This window comes from Cornus florida, unplaced genomic scaffold (genome assembly GCF_030987335.1).
Source record: "Cornus florida cultivar Cherokee Brave unplaced genomic scaffold, ASM3098733v1 CherokeeBrave_3.0.0_Hap2_Chr05, whole genome shotgun sequence".
NCBI classification, from domain to species: Eukaryota; Viridiplantae; Streptophyta; class Magnoliopsida; order Cornales; family Cornaceae; genus Cornus; species Cornus florida.
The window spans coordinates 108,032,241-108,053,851 of NW_026775575.1; the positions used below are offsets into that span (position 1 = coordinate 108,032,241).

A 21,611-nucleotide genomic window follows, 5' to 3' on the forward strand; every position below is an offset into this window, starting at 1 on the left:
TGAGCCGGCTCCAATTTTAAGTTGAGCCGCCTCAACTCTTTGTGGAGCCGGCTCCACTTCAATGGAGCCGCCTCCATTGAAGTGTGGAGCCGCCTCCACTTCCCTAGCCTCCGTTTTTCCTTCTTTACTTCCTCTGTGTTGCCTTCTTCGTGTCCGGCAAAGCCTCCGCCCTCTATCCCACCTTTTGTTAAAGATTTCTAAGGTTCAAATTAAGTCCTAACAAGCCTAGAAACTTCTTTTATTCCAGCATGAATTACCTAGCAAAAGCTTAAACCATGAACGCAACAGTTTATGTTTTCTCCGTTTATCTTCTTCGCGTCCGGCGAAGTTCAACCCTCCGTTCTAGAATTTTTCTTACATTCCTAGGGTTCAATTCAAGTTCATTAAATCCTAGAAACTCCTCAAATTCTCTTGTGAAATTAATGACAAAAAAATTTAAAACCAAAACACAACAGTTCATAGTTTCAAAAGCGAACAGGGGTTTAAAATTGTACAGAGACTCTATCACGCATAAACATCCATTTTAATAATTAAATTAGATTCCTGGAGACTATAGAGAATGCACAGAACACAAGTTTACAGGAAGGAGATAGAATGAAACTTGCCTTTAGGTTTCGGTTTGAAACCTTTCAACGCCGTTGCTAAATTCTCCAACGAACTGTAGACTACCGACAACTCTCCTACTGCTCCAGTTCTATCTCAGCATCAACCTCTTCCTTCCTCTATGGTCCACCTTTAGTCCATAGCTGAAAGCTTAATTGATTCTCTCTGTGTCCCTCTGTGTTTTTCCCCTCAAACGTCTCTGTTTCTCTCTTCTCTAGTTTCCCTCTGTTTACCTCTCCAGATTATTACGTGAAAAGGGTGTCTCCAAAACCCTTGCTGACAAATATTTTTCTATATATATAGACTCATGCAAAAACCCTAATCCTAATTCCAGCCCAAGTATAAGTCGGCCAACTAAAATACTTAACACCAAAACCCTAAACGTAAATATAACTATAACCATATAACTTAAATCAAACAAGTCACACAACCCATTTAAAAACACATAATAATAATTAAAAAAACCAATTAATCAAATAAATAAAATAAATCCCAATTGCACGTAATTAAGTTAAAATAAATAAACAACATAAAACAAATACACAATACCAATTTTAAACAAGTAAAACAATTAACCACTTAGCCAGATAATCACATTTAAATGCACACAAAACAAATAATCAATTTATCAATTTAAAATGCACATAAATAATTTATTAAATTTCCATTATATCCTTTTGAAAATTAGGGATATTACATTCTTCCCCCCTAACAAAAGGAATTACGTCCTCGGAATTCACGAAACTCTGAATTAATTACTGTGTAAAAATCATTTCCGTTTCCGTGTGGCACAACCCCTTTAGACGAGCTCCACCAAATTCCAACATATCCAACAATATACTAAGTTTCTATATTTAAGAAAATAGCATAAATGTACAACGCCTAGATTGTATCTAGCAACGAGCCAATCCTACCCAATATTTAATGAAGCGTAACCATCCCTATTCCTTCCATTTCCATAGAACTAACACATAAAAGTCCTATGCATCCAGCGCTTAACAAGTTGGTAACGCTAAACAATAAGCTACTGCCGAAACCAATAACCAAAACCCGTGAAGAGTCAGTGCGATACCTAAAACTGACTTTCCTCCAAAACACATTGCTTCCGATACGGAAGACCGCTTAAATAACCTTTTCCTGATAGAAAACTCCCATGTACGAGTTCAACTAGCTACAAAATCCGACTGTCGCCGCCAAACCGTGAGCACTCATTACCAAAAGAGAGCATGGTTCTCCTATGTATCCTTACATAAAGTCAAGGTCTTATTAGACAACCTCGCTTCCATGTCGGACCAACCAGTAAGAGATCGACACAATCCCGACTATCTAAAATCCCAAACATTGTTGCACGAACCTCCTTGTGCCAACAATAGCACAGATAATATCTAAAACGGTAAGTAACGCTTTCAATTACCCATGCCAACCCAGGATATATATCCTAAGCATATTTGCCATGATTAAATAGAATATCATGATCCCATTTCCCGTCTAGAGATGCGAAGCATAGTTGTTGCTCTAACACCTTCAGAAAGCTCCTTTGACATAGCACCGGTTATCTTCCATATTGAATAACCACATGCTATAACCCCGTTATCAGCGCAATGTACAACTGATAAGAAATGCCAAAGTAAACTCCACTAAAGTGTAGTCCACAAGCAAACTGTCTCAATCCACTACTCTTAAACCATATGGAATTAAAATTCCAACAAATGTCAGTAATTTCTACCAACCATCCCCTCCTGATTAGTCATACTCCCATTTCGATATAAGAAAGGACTAAAAACCTCCAGTAATATCCAAGTATTAATTTTCCACCTTGTTAGCAGATGATACATTTAGAAACAGTGATATACCTGTCTCTATCCGTACCGGTTCACCAAGACGAACCTGATAAGTCGTACTATACTCCTATCCATTTAACTATAATGTATAATTTATGAATTTTACACCTCAGTCACTCCGACCTTACTAGAATCAGAAAGACAACCACTCCTCCTCCTTCAGTACCTTAAACTCATCGGAGTAAGGTACTACCTCCTATGGGGTCAGCCCAAATATCCAAAGTTGACCACCTCCATTTTCCTGGTAATGGAAAGTGTTAATATTTTCACATGTTAAACCGCAACGGATTGCGCAATAACCACTGAATGTTCAATTACCATATCGGTTGATAAGATTACCTTCGTCCCTATTACTTTCACTAGACGAAGCTTAATGCAAAGTGTGAATCACCACATCTATCCATCTAAGCCATCTCGTGATCCGCGTTATTCGTAGGAATTGATATCTTACTAGTTCCCAAAATAGACAAAATGAAACTGATTTAAGTTTATCAGTCAACGATCTCCCAACCAGAATCCTGACCCTGGTGTAGAATCAGTAATCTCTCATCTAAATTCGTGGAAACTACTCTGTCAGTCCCGCTCTAGCATGAGAAGTGGCCGCAAGGATCTAATGATCGCTGACGGTCCATCTAGATTATTTACCAGACATCAGACTTCGAGACAGATATTAAATGTTCGGTCTCATCTTCAAGTCTTTGACATCTTACTTTTCTAATACAAGTAAGAGTCTATTAGACATCCCGTCTAACTGTCACCGCAAATGGAAATCTTTTTATCCTCCAAATAGTTAACAATTTCCGAGCAACAACTACTTGTTGCGAACGGTAACCAGAAAAAAAAAATTCCATTTTATTTGTGTAAACGAGTGACTCTGCCTTCTCTTTGATATACATCTCCAGCACCTCCTCCTAATGACACTCCCTGATGAAAATAAAATTCTTGTTTAAGAATTGACTGATGACTAGTAAATCCATCTACTATCCTCAGTCGGTGTCATTCCAACAAGTACTTAAACCAGTACCAAAATCCTCCTACTGACTTAAGAACACCTGTTTTAAATTGTCCTAGAAGATATTCAGCCAAGCCAGTTCCTCCGATAAACCAGCATGACGTTACAGCTTATCAAATGAATCTATATCATTTGACTCAAATTGCTGGTTTTTTTATCCCATCCTGAACATATACCATAACCACGCCTATCGAGGTTCATTAGATTGGCTAAAGTTAGATATACTTACCAAATCCTATGATCACATGCCTAAAATCCTAGCGTAATTAACGCTATTCCTCCAAAACGGTAGTTAACTGATCACTCACTTGGGTCACCAACTAAACCGTATTCCCAATCCTGAATACTTGACGAAAAAGAAACACATAAAGCATACGCAATAAAACACAATAAACCCCTACGTAAAACATCATTCCTCCTAACAAAGAAAATCTCTTTTAGAAATCAACTTTACCCGATTGGTTCACAATCTCCTTTCTACAGTTTCGGAGGTAATCACCCAATCTCGAAACATAGCTCAAAACCAACTCCATTTGCCTCAGCAAATGCCAAAGGCTTAACCTTCATCCTCTTTATATACAGGATACAAACCGTCTACTGTAGCTGTATAAAGCAACTTAGATCGTCAAAACCTAATCCCCATACTCCCCGGAACGTGCTATATAATCTTTGCTTCGTTCTGAGAAGAACTTCATCCAATTCTCAAACCCCTAAAGAGTTCCCTTTATCTACCTCGTTTAAAGGTAATACACAAAGTTAACTATCCACCTCAACTCTATGAGTATCGTTCACTATACTATTAGCGAACAAGATCACTTTCACGTGATCCCTGATTTTCAACATTTAATACCCTCTTTCTTGAGTTTGTTGAAATCTCCTCCACTAGAATCCTCTTTGGACTCCTATTCCCCGGTTGTCTCTTTTAGGAGAATAACTAAAATCGTGTTAGTCCCTTTATACGGGGACCTAAAACACACTCTTATATCCCTCATTGGCTTATACTTCTAAAAGTAATGCCAACCGGAACTAAACCTTAAATCCCAAGTTCTGCTTCTGATAGAGAACTCGATAACGTACTCCTCTACTCCTTCGGTCTGATTTGCTGTCGCCGCAGACCCCATCCTCCTTCTAGTGTCAACCATTCCATAATTATGGAATATAATTGACACCAGGAGCTCCTCCTATTGAACCGTAAAAGAGTACTACGAATCCTAATATGGCTTTAAGTTTTTAAGAGACGCAACGCGGAAGACTTCTAATGAAAGACACTCCTAAAGACACTAGAACCTGGAGTGCTCTGATACCAACTGTGATACCCCTCGATTCTAGAACCACGGGTGATCAAGTCCGGGCACAGATTCGAAGAATACCAGACAATCAATATATAAATAAGCATGAATAAAATTTGAATTAAGAATAAAATAACAAAACGCTGAAAGAATTCTAAAATAAAATAAAAAAAACCTCAACTTAAAAATAATAAATTAATAACATTTAAATCCTTCAAATCCGTACAACTCGGGAATCCATCTAGTGGACCCCTAATAATTCCAACTGGTAAAACATTTACAGAATTAAAATCCAAAACCAAAATAAGAAAGAAAATCCTATGTAGTCGGAAGAGTGAGTGACTGTATCTGCATCACCACGATCAAACCCTAAGCCTGGTACTCACGAGCACCTGAAAAATAAAGGTGGGTCAGGCCCACATGCAAGTTCCATCCTACTACAATCCGTACATAAACCCAATACGCAGATACATCCTAGATAGCTCGGCAATATCTACAATAGTCCATAGATATATAAATACACACTATAGGATGCTCACTAGCCTATAACATAGTTCAGCCTGGGTAGAAGGTGACATATAAAACACGCTTTTCAGCGGCCAAGTACCTAGACCTACCAGGGAACATTAGCTATATCTAGCTACTCAACCTTTGCAATATACGCACCCTAACCGTGATCAGGAGACTCAAGCTCGTATCACGGTACAATAAATATATATATAAATTCATTCCTAACGCAGAAAGATAAAACAACCATCCGTTATGTCGTTCAACTGTTTTAGTTGACAGGACATGCATCCATGTAGGATTTAACTATTTTAGTTAATCCATTCCGTATGTATGAAAGGGATAGGACTTAGCTTTTTGATCTAATCCATCCCTGATATGTCACCGTCCCACACCGGTACATATAATGCAAATGATCCACAAATGATGCACATTCATTAGAATATTAAATAAATCCAGAAACCAGCATAATAGAAAACGGGTATTATTAAGATCCTATTATGCATCCAGTATATGATTATAATCATAGATCCTCCTTTTAAATTGTTAAAGTACCGATAAACAATTTAAGCCATCAATTTCCATATAATTGACAGAACAGAAATTATGACAATTCGACAATTATCATCCATAACATAATATAATGAATAACAGAATTATAACTGCACATTCTACTAGAATTCCCAACCAATACATCCATACTAGTTCATTTACATTATTAAAACGAAGACTAGCATATTGTAATACCCCGATATTGTAAAAAGGATTTATTAATTAAATTAATTTATATTATATTATTATTATTATTTTTAAGTGATTTGTTTTATTTAATTAGGTGCTTGATAGTTGTGATTTGTTTTATTTAATTAAGTGCGTAGGTAAATTGTATTGTTTTAATTAAATTATATATTTTGTAATTTTATTTGTTAAATTTATACGGTGTTTGATTTGTGGAATGCTAGTTAGTGAATTGTTTATTTGATTTGCGTGATTTTATGTTGGTGTAACTTTATTTAATTTCATTATTTTAGGTATTTAAGTTATTTGGGTTGGGATTAAAGGAAGTTGGACCAACGGATGTGGTATTGGGCTTGAAGGAAGCCTTGTTGGGTTAATTGGTAAAGGCCCGTGGTTGTGAGGATATTTAATAATTATCTTTGCATAGTTATACCTATATAATTACATGTGTATATTAATTCATTATTAAATCATGTGGAGGGGTATATATGTCAATATAATTATATATTGATATATATAGGTATATATAATTTATTTAACTAATGGTTATATATGGAAGGTAATATATATATGTTTATAGTAAAATATATGTATGTATATATATTATTTAAAAGATAAATATTATTTATTTTATATGATAATCCTAATGGGAAAAAGATTTAGTTTTTGTATGTATATAAATAGACACATAAGACTTTAGGGTTAGGAGTTTTTCCACGTTAGAAAAATAAGAGAATTAGAGGGAGAAGAAGAAGGGCTAACGAAGAGGAGGCCGGATCAAAGAACGTAAGAGGAGACCGGATTTGGAAAAGAAAAGGCGAGTTCCTCTCTACTTCTCCTCTTAGAACTCATAAACTTATCACCTTGATTATCGAAATTATAATTTTATTTTATTAAATTAAATTATTATTCAGATTGGAGGAGCATATTTATTCTTTACAAAATTATAGAATTAAACATGTGAATATATGTATACATTGTTCTGATAATTTAGATCTTGTATGTGAGGTTAGGTTAATTAAATTTTATTTTTGCTAAATTTTTTATATTTTGCGTTAACCTTATGTAGCACGATTAATTAAATTAAATGGATTTTAATTTAATTGTATATGTTCATTTATGCCCAAAATAATAAATAGAGCTTTTGGGATTTTTCTGAGATTTCTGAACAATTTCTGAAATTAATTTATATTTTTAATGTTAATTTAGAAATTGTTTTATATATATATATATATATATATATATATATATATATATATATTAAATTGTTTAACAAACACACTGGAGGCGGCTAGTATTTGCGCATCAATAGGATTTTTATCCAGTGTGGTCGCGTACGTAGGAAAAGGGTGCACTCGTTGATCTAGGCCATAGGATTAATTTAATTTAGTTTGATTGATCTGGTGTGATGCGGTCCATTGTAAGCTGATACACATGCGGCGTCAATGGTTAGATGTAGTTGATTAAGGGAGAGGATCCAGTGCATCGCGGCTTACCAAGAGCACCAAACAACAACCAATTAGGAGCTGCCAACACGCGCCGAGAGTGGCTCAGGCGCGTGAGGGCGCGTGCAGGCATGTGGACGCGCCTGCCGGTAAGGGGAAGCGGGTGGAGGCGCGTGGGAGTAGTCTAGGGGTATGTGGCGGCGCGTGAAGGCGCGTGGGGATGCGTGTGAGGTCCTGGAAAGTTGCTCGAGACTCCGGTGAAGTTCCAGTATTTATCTTAAGCTTGTTAGGGTTAAAATTAATCATTAGAGGGTGTGTTCTTGATATTTTGAAAGCCTCAGAGTGTTACTAAGATACCTAGTAGCATTTAGTGGTATAAATATAATTAATTAAATATTTTTGCAATGAAAGGAGGTGTATATATGTGTATATATATGTAGATATGATTTTAAATAGTCAACGATTGGTATGGAATGTATGATACACACACATATATATATATTATAAAATATATGTGTATATATATATTATTTAAGATTATTAAATATTATAAATCTTGTTTGGTATGACTTGATTCGTGTATAGTATGGTTGATTTAAAATCGTAATAGATACACGGTTATTAAATTAAGGACATGCTTATTATATGCATGTGAAGTCTATGTATAATTATACCTAGAGTTAAGTTTAAAGTTAATACATGGTTGAATTGTAGGCATGGATGAGTTGCCAAAGGCTTTGATATACTGCCTTATTGGTTATGAATAAATTTCATATATGGGAAGCATGGTTGAATTGCTAATTAATTGTAAAAGTAAATATATTGAAGGAAGCATGGTTGAATTGCTAGTATATAAATAAATATATTTATAAATGGTATGGTTGATTTGCCGGTGCATATTTAAATTGCTATATGTGTAGATAACTAAATTACTGTTTAGGGTGGAGTTGAGGTGAGTGGGGTTTACTTTATGAGAAAATTATAAAAGGGGGGGCTTGGTCTAGGTATGACTAATAATTAATTATTGGTGAGTGGTTTTGACAATTTAATGCCCTATTAACTGGTAGGATTCTTGCACTATATATATAAGTATTTATATATATTTGTAGCATCGTATATTAAAGTTAAAGCTTAATTAGGGATGGTTTTGGTAAAGATGATCTGTTTATTGGTTTTCAGAGGCTTGGTAGAGAGAACTTGCTCGTAGGGTTTAACCCGCGATTTATTTTTCAGGTTGTAGAAGGTCAAGTCTCAAGGTTGAGGATCCGCAGCTGGAGGACTTATCCATTCCTTCTATTTACTTAAAAGTAGGATATTAGTTTTGTTTCAATTGATATTAGTACTTATTTGGTTGAAATTCTAAATAGTAACTTTTGGTTAAGGGGTCCTTGAGTTACGGGATTCCCGAGTTGTAACCATTTGGAAGTTATTAATGGATTTACTATTAATTGGATTTCTTTAGCGTTTTATTTTATTCTTTATTTCATTTTGTAATCCGTGCTTGTTTAAATACTTTAATTGGTTTGATATCCCCTGATTTTGTGCGCGGACTTGATCAACCCGTGTTCCAAAATTAGGGGGTATTACACATATAAATCCTCCTCAATCCTTTTCGGTAATGTAAATTAATATTTAATTCTCATGGCGACTATTTAATCCCCAACTATAAGTCCGAAGCATAATCTAATGATACTCAGCTATAAAAACTGAACACATTTTATTTGAATGCCAAAACCACCTCCATGCTAGTCTATTTAGTTTTCTAAAGCGAGACTAACAATTGCAACTTCCACTGCTCCTGACAGCATACAATTTAGTATCTAAATTTCATGATGTCTATAACTATAATAGAAACCAACATTCCTGGGACCCATACATTATATATTTCATTTATATAACCTCACAAAAATAACTTTTATTTTAGTCCGTTTAATTTACTAGTACCACGCTAGAAATTAACCCTTCCACCCTCCTTGACTGTATGCTTAATTAATAATTAAAAGTCATGCCCTCCATTCCCATAGCCTCAACCAATAATTCTAGGTCTTTTAATAGATTAAATACATCATTTTAAAACCTCTCCATTAAATTTGCTTAAACATCATGACAAGAAATTTAATTTCTTCCAAGCCGTAAACCGCATGTGAATTTAATTTTAAATCCCAAGTTGATCAAGTTCCTAACATGAATTAATTATTCATGGGTAGAATTAATCATTCTTGGGTATAATCCTATTTAATTACATCATTCAAATCCATTAAACCAAGTTTAAACACACACTGGAGCCCTGAAATCACAAAATTCACGTACTGGGCACTTTATAAAATTGGAGCCCCCTCCAATTTTAAGTTGAGCCAGCTCAACTCTTTGTGGAGCCGGCTCCACTTCAATGGAGCCGCCTCCATTGAAGTGTGGAGCCGCTTCCACTTCCCTAGCCTCCGTTTTTCCTTCTTTACTTCCTCTGTGTTGCCTTCTTCGTGTCCGGCAAAGCCTCCGCCCTCTATCCCACCTTTTGTTGAAGATTTCTAAGGTTCAAATTAAGTCCTAACAAGCCTAGAAACTTCTTTTATTCCAGCATGAATTACCTAGCAAAAGCTTAAACCATGAACGCAACAGTTTATGTTTTCTCCGTTTATCTTCTTCGTGTCCGGCGAAGTTCAACCCTCCGTTCTAGAATTTTTCTTACATTCCTAGGGTTCAATTCAAGTTCATTAAATCCTAGAAACTCCTCAAATTCTCTTGTGAAATTAATGACAAAAAAATTTAAAACCAAAACACAACAGTTCATAGTTTCAAAAGCGAACAGGGGTTTAAAATTGTACAGAGACTCTATCACGCATAAACATCCATTTTAATAATTAAATTAGATTCTCGGAGAATAGAGAATGCACAGAACACAAGTTTACAGGAAGGAGATAAAATGAAACTTGCCTTTAGGTTTCGGTTTGAAACCTTTCAATGCCGTTGCTAAATTCTCCGACGAACTGTAGACTACCGGCAACTCTCCTACTGCTCCAGTTCTATCTCAGCATCAACCTCTTCCTTCCTCTATGGTCCACCTTTAGTCCATAGCTGAAAGCTTAATTGATTCTCTCTGTGTCCCTCTGTGTTTTTCCCCTCAAACGTCTCTGTTTCTCTCTTCTCTAGTTTCCCTCTGTTTACCTCTCCAGATTATTACGTGAAAAGGGTGTCTCCAAAACCCTTGCTGACAAATATTTTTCTATATATATAGACTCATGCAAAAACCCTAATCCTAATTCCAGCCCAAGTATAAGTCGGCCAACTAAAATACTTAACACCAAAACCCTAAACGTAAATATAACTACAACCATATAACTTAAATCAAACAAGTCACACAACCCATTTAAAAACACATAATAATAATAAAAAAAAAACCAATTAATCAAATAAATAAAATAAATCCCAATTGCACGTAATTAAGTTAAAATAAATAAACAACATAAAACAAATACACAATACCAATTTTAAACAAGTAAAATAATTAACCACTTAGCCAGATAATCACATTTAAATGCACACAAAACAAATAATCAATTTATCAATTTAAAATGCACATAAATAATTTATTAAATTTCCATTATATCCTTTTGAAAATTAGGGGTATTACATTGCTCGAGCCCCTCTCTCGACGACCTTGAGTAGGGGGGCAAAATGTTGATGACCGTGCCACGGTAGCTGACTAAGTGGCGCCACCTTTGCATCATAGGCACAACTGGCCAGTGCTGACCTGGCGTGCCCACGGTGGATTAGGTATTCTCGAGCTACCTATCCAATAACGGAACTCACTGGCCGAGGGAGGGGTCGCTACCCTTCCTCTACTGTGGAAGCGCCCTGCTTCAGTCGGATGGGCTCCTCCCCCCCTGGCTCGCTCAAAGGTACTCTCTGAAAAAGCAACCTCGACTTACCTGTTTACACATTTCCCTTCTTGGCAAAGAAGACCTCGGGATAGAACTGGGATGGGAACCCGCGAGGTCATGAAGGTAGGACCTCGAAAGGGGGCCTTTCCCCACTGAAGCACGGGAATCTGAGGACATGTGGATAGGTGGCTGAGATCTAAGGGGTCGCCTCAGTCAGAGGCCAGCACAAGGGGGAAAGGATACTCGGTACCTAAGCTCGAGCGATGAAGGATAAGAAAAGCATTAATTGCGAAAGACATTTGATAAGACCCTCATTAATTAGGGAGCGCCGTTACCTCCTTTGACCGGGGGGCAAAGTGCCACGACCCATCCATCAGCGTCTTGTCCGTCAGAAGAAGAGGCCATCGAACCTTTGGATAAGAGTGGGATCAGCTAAAGGACTAAAATGCATTGACCGAGGAGGTAAACGCTATAAATAGGGGTGTTAATCAGCCTTAAAGGACATCAACCACCACATTAACAATTATCCTCTGATAAGCTCGAGTTTGCATGGTACCGAGGTCGTCCTTCCCTTTTTTAATCTCCGTACCTAAAGAATCCCTTGTGTTGCTTGGATCTCCACTTGGATACTGATCTCAGATCTCTTGACTTACGTGGAACGATCTCCTTATCCTGTTCACGAACTACCATCAACATCTTGTTTGTGATATTTGTTTTGGCTTTTTCTGCTCTCTTCTGTCTGTCTTCACATTTAAACCAGGGGCTCCTTTGCCTTAATTAGCTAGTTAGCCATTTGTATAGGCAGCTGCCAGATAGTCGTCGTCGGTATTGTGGTTTTTGTTTATATTGTAATTTTGTTCAGTGATTATAGAGTTCTTTGCAAAACAATTTGCTGTTAATAAATTTAAGATTGTTCTACAGAAATATGACATACCTCTGGCAATTGAACTTTGATGGTGTTTTTATTATTGGCTTTCTTGAAACAGTGTTAGTTAAGATTGTTCCCTACTAGACATTAATTAGGGGTGCACACAATTCAGTTTGGGAGTATTTTGAAACCAAATCAATCCTAAAATTTTTAAATTCGATTTAAAAATCCTGAGTATGCTATGAATTTAATTAGGTTCTTCACACATGTTTCAATACAATTAATTAATTGTAAAATAAAACCGCTTTTTTTTTCTTGTTAGTCACATCTTCAGTTTCGATTGTTCAACCAAAAAAAAAAGGTCTAAAAATTGAATTAAGAATAAAGATAACATCAAATACTTCCTCTATTCTTTATTAATAGTCCATTTTCCCTTTTTAGAGTGTTCTAAATTAAATGTCCACTTTGAAATGTCAAACAAAATAAATGTTATCTTTTCATAATTACCCTTCTAACTTTTCAAAAATCTTACAATTTGATGTTATATATATTTTTAAAGTTTGAAGGACAATTTAATAATTTAAAATGAAGAAAATACTTTAATTGCAGTTTCTTTAAAAAGTTATAAAATAAAAAATGGACAATTAATAAGACAGTGAGGGTGTAGTATATTAGTAACATATAAGTGTTGAGCGTTGAAACCAATGGATGGTTAGGTCTACTTAATAACCTCGTCCTTTTCGGTATAGCCTCCCTTCCCTCAAAAAGGAGGCTCGAGTCACAAAGTGTGAGATGGCCTTAATTATTTGACTATTTTTATTGGAAGAAAAAAATACAGATTATCCTTGAGCACCTATGAATTGATTGGATTTAAATAAGGAATTTTGTTACAATTAACGTTCATACGGTGGCCCAAAAAGAGATTGAGTGAATTTTGCTAATGATCAACATTCACACGGTGGTCCAAAAAAAGAGTGATTGAACAGACAAACATGCCTCAAGTCTAATATATGATCTACTTATTTGCAATACCAATTGTTTGATTGTAAGACTTTGTATTTATATGATTGTGCAATATAATCACAATGTTTAGATAAGAATTTTGTTGAACAATTGTATTCCCATTTGGTCAATCATACGAGTCAGTTCTTTAATTATCGTAGACAGGTCTTTTTTTTTTTTTTTTTTTTTCATTCTTATATTTTAATTGCAATACCTATATCTATCTTGACAAGGTTATATATATATATATATATAGATACCGATCTTGCTTTTCTATTATTTATTTTTAAATTTTAAATGATAAGAGTAGCAAGCAAGCCCAACAACTTTCAATCAAATTCTAATTTTTAAATTTTTTTAAAATATCCACAATAATGTTTTTTGTTTAACATTTAATTTTATTATTTTTACGTTTTTAGGGTTTGGTGACCTAGCTTATTGTTAGGGTTTGATTTGCACTCGAGAATTATATCTTCAAGGTTTGGTGACCTAGCTTAATTTTAATGTTTGTACACATTGTGTGGGTGTGGGAGTGGGTTACATTGGGCAAAGGGACAATGTTGTCTTTTAAATTTGTTGATATTTTGGATTAAAATAAATTTTAAAAAAGAGGATAAAATTGTCATTTTGTAATTTTTTAACAGTAAAGGTGACGGAAAACTAATTTGGGGTTTTAGTGATAGTAATTTTTTAAAAAGTATTTCAATGTGATATTTTATCAACCTTGAGAGGTATCAATAAAATTAACCCTTTTTATTTAAAAAGATTTTAATTCTCTTATACTTTATTAAAATGTATAAATTACAGAAAATATCCCTATAGTATACCCACCGTGCATATCACACATTCATATATGAATAACATTCCTATAGTATGCTTACAATGCGTATCACACCTCCTTCATGTATGAATAACACCTATAAAGTATCAATTTGTTGCAAATAAGTCTCATTTGACACACTTAAGATAGATTTTGCCCAAATTACTCTTGTGTAGACAATTTGCATATTATTTTTTTAAAAAAAATTATTTTGTAAAATGACGAAACACCCCTAATGTAGCGTACAGTGTGGAAAACACCCTTAAGGTGGGGTAATTGAACACCCTTCTTTTTTCAGTATATATTGATCGCCCGGTATTTATTTATTTATTATTATTTTTTAAAGATTGGAAGCCCATTCGTAGTTATGTAATGAATTTTACATGTGTGTGTGTGTGTGGTGAACGAGTATAGAGCAGTGTGTGTGTGAAAGATTGAACACCATTTGTTAAATTATTTATTTAATAAAAAATGATAATTATATTAAATTTTAATGGGGAATAATTTTATCTTTTTTATAATTATAGAATGACTGAGGTTTTTAGTCCATATGATATATTGTAAATTAATATATATATATATATATATATATATATATATATATATATATATATATATATATATATACTCTTTTGAAAATGCCCAATAAAAGTGTGTGCTTGTAATTTATTTAGTGGTGGGGTGTTATGTGTGCATTAACTATATTACTCACTTTTAAGGATTTTCTCTCATCTTTCAAATAAATAAAAAAATCTCTATATATTTCCCAACAATGTATTATTTTGCATGACTTAATGTCACTCATAAGTTAAAAAAAAAAAATCTAATTTCTTTTGTTGGTCAAATGGAGATAATATATATAACTTATGAGTGACATTAAGTCATACGAAATAAAACACTGTAGGGAAATATACAGAGATTTTTTTATTTATTTGAAAGATGAGAGAAAATCATTAAAAGTGAGTAATATAGTTAATGCACAGATAATACCCCACCACTAAATAAATTATAAGCATACACACTTTCATTGGGCATTTTCAAAACAGTATATATATATTATCTCCATTTGACCAATAAAATAAATTATTATTTTTTTTTTTTAACTTATGAGTGACATTAAGTCATGCGAAATAATACATTGGTCGGAAATATATAGAGATTTTTTTTTTTTTTTTAATTTGAAAAATGACAAAAAATCCTTAAAAGTGGGTAATACAGTTAATGCACACATAACACCCCACCACTAGATAAATTATCAAAATATTATAAGCACTCAGACTTTCACTGAGAATTTTCAAGAGAATATAAACCGTATTTTTTTTTCAGGTAATTGTCTCGAACCTTCAACAAGAACCCACCAGGACAAAGGTTGGCTAGGGAGTATAATGAGTATTAAAACATTACATTGTGTCATATCTATGCAAAAAGTAATTTAAGTGGTGTTTTCGCTCATTTCTTAAAGAATAAGGGTTAATAATACACTTATAAAAATATGGATAAAGGTGCTTATATTCTAAAGACAACTTTCTCATGACGTAAATATATAGTAAAAATTTATTTTTAAATTGAAATGGTATAATAAAAGATTAATTGGATTGGGTTGTTAAACGTAATCTCAATCCTATGTGAAGAAGTGATTAATAATACTGGTTAGAATATGGATAATACTTCCCATAAGGACAAATTGTGTCCTACATACTAACATAATAATTCAGAATTTTTATGAACGAAATCAAACCGCAACTCAGCTCTCAAAATTCACCATAAATTCTATAACATAAATTAAACAGTAGACAAAATTTAAAGAAGTTTTTATAAGTCTATTTCATGAGCTCCCATTCTATTTATTGGCCGGTAACCGAATGATTAAGATCTATACAAGTGTATACTATTTAACTAGGTTCTAGAATGTTCTAAAAAGTATGTAGAATATTTACCGAATTCTTATACAATTCTAAATAATGACTACATAAGTTAATATAACTTCATACAAGTCTATAGAATTATAGAATATCATGGGACCATATATATCACATTTGTTAAGCGTTTGCTAACAATATCACATCTGTGAAGGTGCGTCATTATTTTTCTGGGAAAGATGTTGGGTGCATTAGGCTCATTCTAGCCGTACGTGCTGTGCACGTACAAATGTGTATTATACATACATGGGTTATACCCATTTTTCAGGGTTAAACCCGACAAATTTATTTTTTTTCTCTCTTTGCTCCCCTCTTTGTTTCTCACTCACATATTTAACTGCATATATATATATTTTTTTCCTTAACTCCGACTGCCAATCATTCCACCGTAGAATTGAGTGAAAAAAGGAATAATTTTTATATATAGCATGCATAAAAAATAGTTGAGGTAGATTTTGAAAAGGGAGAAATAGAAATGGTTAGTTCAATTTTATAAATGATAGTTTTCTATCATAAGAAAATTAAAAATAAGGAAAATGGTAGAAAAGACAAATTTTCATGGGTTGTTCTCTAGAATCAGAATTAAAAGAAGATACATTCAAAGTTGAGTAATTTTAAAACTCTTTCAGATTTTTTTTTAATTATTTTTTTATATGATTCTAAAAAACTATGTGAAATTTAAAATATTTTTTATTATTCTAAAAAGTGGAGGTCTCCTAGGAAATATTTGAATTTTGTTATATAGATATACACTTGTTGTGGGCTCCACAAATTTATTAAGTCATACATGTAATCATAGTCTTTATGGCTTACAAAAAAAGATTGCTATGGAAGCGTACTGAAAAAGCCATTATTGAAGCCTATAAAAGGCATTGGGCATGTACAATTTTGAAATGAAAAAATCTTAAGTCTCATTCTCTCTGTCTCTCTGTTCGTCCTCTCTCTCTTTCTCTCTGAGTCGCTTTGTTTGTCCTTTCTCTCCCCGTTCATTATTCTCTCGCTATATATTTACACATACACATATATTTATTACACGTTATCAGCACGACGCTCAACCCATTTGAGATTTGAAGAAGAAGCTTTCTCTCCCTCTTTCTATCCCAACTATATATCTATTTTGTGATATTAGTTTTGATAGATTGTTGGGTTTGTTTGCTTTATCGGATAAAATAATATTTCTGACTCCAAAGGGTAAGGAAATGTTAATTATGGATTATTATTCATAAAATAAATTTGTTCACTTAAATGATATATGTGCTTACACTATGGTCGGTTCTACCACCTTTATTATTTAATGATTTATGGGCCGGTTTTACCGCTTTTTTTTACTAATTTATTTACTATGGCTGGATTTACCACCTTTATTATTTAAATAATTTATATTATATTATTATCTCATTTAATGTCATTTTATTTTATATACTATGCTAAATTATATTTTTATATTGTTGTCACATCTAGTTATTCTGAAAATGTCAAATTTGACAAAGCTGGAATTCGTGGCCCTGGATATTTCTGGCAAAAATTATTTATCATGGATTTTGGATGCTCAGATCCATTTGGATGCCATGGGCCTTGGAGACACAATTAAAGAAAAGAATGATGCATCATTGCAAGATAAAGCAAAGGCCATGATTTTTCTCCGGCGCCATATTAGTGAGGAACTGAAAAATGAATACCTCACTGAAAGAGATCCACTTTGTTTGTGGAACAATTTGAAAGACAGATATGGTCATCAAAAAACAGTTATCCTCCCAAAGGCCAGGGCTGATTGGCTACAACTGAGGTTGCAAGATTTCAAAACTGTGGCTGAATATAACTCTGCCCTATTCAAAATCAGCTCTACATTGAAATTATATGGTGATACTGTTACTGATGAACTTCTGCTAGAAAAAACATTCACCACATTTCACGCCTCGAATGTACTCTTGCAACAACAATATCGAGAGCGTAGATTTAAAAAATATTCAGAGCTGATATCATGTTTGCTTGTGACAGAACAAAATAATGAACTTTTATTGAGAAACCACCAGTCCCGTCCAACTGGATCGACACCGATCCCAGAAACATATGTTGCCTCATCCCGTGGTCGTGGACGCGGACGCGGACGCGGACGTGGACGTGGTCGTGGTGGTAGAAATGAATATGGTCGTGGCAAAAATAACTACCACAATAAGGAATATGGTCGTGGTAGAAATCATTCTTATTATCGTGAAGGATATCAATCCTCACATTTTCGCAATCAGAGATCCACACAATATCCTCAAAGGAAAGATCATAATGAAATGAGACAATTAAAAGGAAAGGATGTGGCTCAACCTTCCAAGGCTCATGATAATACTTGCTATCGGTGTGGCATGACAGAGCATTGGCAAAGTATTTTTCGTACACCGAAGCATCTGGCTGATCTGTATCAAGCCTCAATAAAAGAAAAGGGAAAACAAAAGGAAATGAATTTCCTTGATCATGATGAGCCAATTGACACCACAAATCTGGAAATGAATTTCATTAATCATGATGAGCCAGTTAACATCACCAATCTGGATGTATCAGATTTTTTTTATGATCGTGATGGAAGGATAGACTTCCTGATTGGTGATGGAAATGTCCACACCAGTTAATCTTATGTTTCTTTTATGTACTGTCTACTATGCTTTTTATTGTCCTTGTACTAAAGTTTTTATTTTCTAGTTTGTATTAAAGGTTTTTGTTATAAAAGTTTTTTTTCTGATAAAGAAATTTGCATGAATAGGAATGGATCTGACAAGTTCCAAAATAAATGGTGAAGACATATGTCTTGCAGATAGCGGAACAACGTATACAATCCTTCGATATCAAAAATATTTTTCCCACTTAACTCTGACAGACGCTAGTGTCAGTACCATATCAGGTCCCACCGACTTGATTGAAGGCTCCGGACGAGCCAACATCATTTTACCACATGGAACTAGATTACAAATCAATGATGCCTTATATTCTACAAGATCTCGGAGAAATTTGCTGAGTTTTAAAGACTTGCATCGTAATGGGTATCATATTGAGACTGCAAATGAAAGAAATGTCGAATATCTCTACATTACTTCCATTACCTCAGGCAAGAAACTGATATTAGAAAAACTCCCTGTATTCTCTTCTGGGTTATACTATACAACCATTAGAACAATTGAGTCAAATGTTGTGATCCATAAAAAATCTTGTGACCCAAAACTTTTTATACTTTGGCATGATCGACTTGGTCACCCAGGGAGTACAACGATGCGTCGAATTATTGAAAATTCACATGGTCACCCACTAAAGGATCAAAAAAATCATCTTACCAAATAATCATCTATGCACCGCCTGCTCACAAGGTAAGTTGATTATCAGACCATCCCCTTCAAAAGTCATTGTTGAGTCTCCTCCATTTTTACAACGAATTCATAGGGATATATGTGGGCCAATCCATCCACCATCTGGACCATTTCGTTATTTTATGGTCTTAATTGATGCATCAACACGATGGTCACATGTTTGTCTACTTTCTACTCGTAATATTGCATTTGCTAAACTTCTTACTCAAATCATCAAATTACGGGCACACTTTCCTGATTACCCAATTAAGACAATCCGTCTTGATAATGCCGCTGAATTTTCTTCTCAAGCTTTTGATGATTATTGTATGTCAGTTGGAATTTATGTTGAACATCCTGTTGCACACACTCATACTCAAAATGGTATGGCTGAATCTTTTATTAAAAGACTTTAGCTAATTGGTCGTCCTTTGCTTATGCGAACAAAATTACCTGTTTCTGCCTGGGGTCATGCCATATTGCATGCTGCATCATTAGTTCGTATACGACCAACTGCTTATCATAAGTACTCACCATTACAACTTGTTTTTGGACAACAACCAAATATCTCCTACATACGAGTTTTTGGTTGTGCTGTATATGTTCCAATTGCACCACCCCAACGCACTAAAATGGGTCCTCAACGTAGACTTGGAATTTATGTTGGTTTTGATTCTCCATCTATTATTAGATATCTTGAACCCCTGACAGGTGATGTCTTCAATGCACGATTTGCTGACTGTCATTTTGATGAGACTGTTTTCCCACCATTAGGGGGAGAAAAGGTACAGCAGCAACGTGATCTTACTTGGAATGCCCTGAAATTGTCTCATTTTGATCCTCGTATAAACCAATGTGAACGAGAAGTTCAGAGGATCATTCACTTGCAAAATGTTGCAAATCAATTACCTGATGCATTTACTGATACAAAGAAAGTGATAAAATCACATATACCAGCTGCAAATGTACCAGCACAAATTGCTGTCCCTAAGGGACCTTCTGTCAGTAATGCAGCAAATGCATCTAAAACACGCCTGAAGCGTGGTAGACCAGTTGGTGCAAAAGATATTGTTTCTCGTAAGAGGAAATCACAAAGAAAAGTTGGCACTCCTGAAGAAGCCACAAAAAGAGCAACAGATATTATTGATCAATCTGAGATAATAGCCTTTGATAAGGCAGATGCTCTTGATGAGTCTCAGGTACCTAAAAATGATGAAATAATAAATATTGATGAGGCAAAAGCAACAGATGATGATGTGGCCCTTGATGAGGCACATGCTCTTGATGAGGCAAAGGTACCTGAAAATGATGAGATCTCATTAAATTATGAAATGAGATGGAATAGAAATGAAATTGTTGTCGACAACATATTCTCATAACTTGTTGCTCTTGATATTGAAAATAAGGATCCGGAACCTCAAAACGTCGAAGAATGTCGACGAAGAAATGATTGGCCAAAATGGAAAGAAGCGATACAAGTAGAGCTAAATTCATTAGCTAAACGTGAAGTATTTGGACCAGTAGTCCAGACACCTGAGGGTGTTAATCCTGTTGGGTACAAATGGGTGTTTGTACGAAAGCGTAATGAGAAAAATGAAATCGTGAAATATAAAGCCCGACTTGTAGCTCAAGGTTTCTCACAAAGACCTGGTATTGATTATGAGGAAACATATTCCCCTGTGATTAATGCAACTACTTTTAGATTCATAATACATTTAGCAGTCACAGAAAGATTGCATATGCATTTAATGGACGTGGTTACAGCATATTTATATGGATCACTAAATAGTGATATTTATATGAAAATCCCAGAAGGATTTACAATGCCTGAAACAAAATCACGTAATATGCACTCAATAAAATTACAACGATCCATATATGGATTGAAGCAATCTGGACGAATGTGGTATAATCGTCTTAGCGATTACTTACTCAAAGAAGGATATGTGAACGGTCATATTTGTCCATGCATATTTATTAACAAATCAGAATCTGGTTTTGTTATTGTTGCAGTATATGTTGATGATCTGAACCTTGTGAGAACATTGGACGAGATCGAAAAGACAGCCACTTATTTAAAGAAAGAATTTGAAATGAAAGATCTCGGAAAGACAAAATTCTGCCTTGGGCTGCAGGTTGAACATCTTTCGAACGGTATTCTCATCCATCAATCAACATATACAGAAAAGATTCTGAAACGTTTTCATATGGATAAAGCATATCCATTGAGCTCCCCAATGGTTGTCCGATCACTGGACATCAAGAAAGATCATTTTCGTCCTCATGAAGATGATGAAGAACTCCTTGGCCCTGAAGTGCCCTATCTCAGTGCGATTGGTGCTCTTTTGTATCTTGCAAAT

The 21,611-nt window shown here is 34.5% G+C and overlaps 2 protein-coding genes across 2 annotated transcripts in view; both read left to right on the plus strand.

Annotated features, from left to right (window-relative positions):
* The window catches only part of LOC132310465 (rho GDP-dissociation inhibitor 1-like), a gene marked incomplete at its 5' end in the record, with an annotated part of 28,805 nt that extends 19,913 nt beyond the window's left edge, over positions 1–8,892 (plus strand). The window contains one exon of the mRNA XM_059808635.1: positions 8,669–8,892. Within this exon, the coding sequence (XP_059664618.1) occupies positions 8,669–8,675 (7 nt within the window). The remainder of the gene's footprint in view (positions 1–8,668) is intronic.
* An 8,502-nt stretch (positions 8,893–17,394) lies between these two features.
* On the plus strand, positions 17,395–18,543 carry LOC132309930 (uncharacterized). The gene is made up of 2 exons (XM_059808181.1): positions 17,395–17,872; positions 17,921–18,543. The coding sequence occupies exons 1-2, from the start codon at positions 17,395–17,397 to the stop codon at positions 18,541–18,543; spliced, it is 1,101 nt and encodes a 366-aa protein (XP_059664164.1).
* Positions 18,544–21,611: the final 3,068 nt, after the last annotated feature.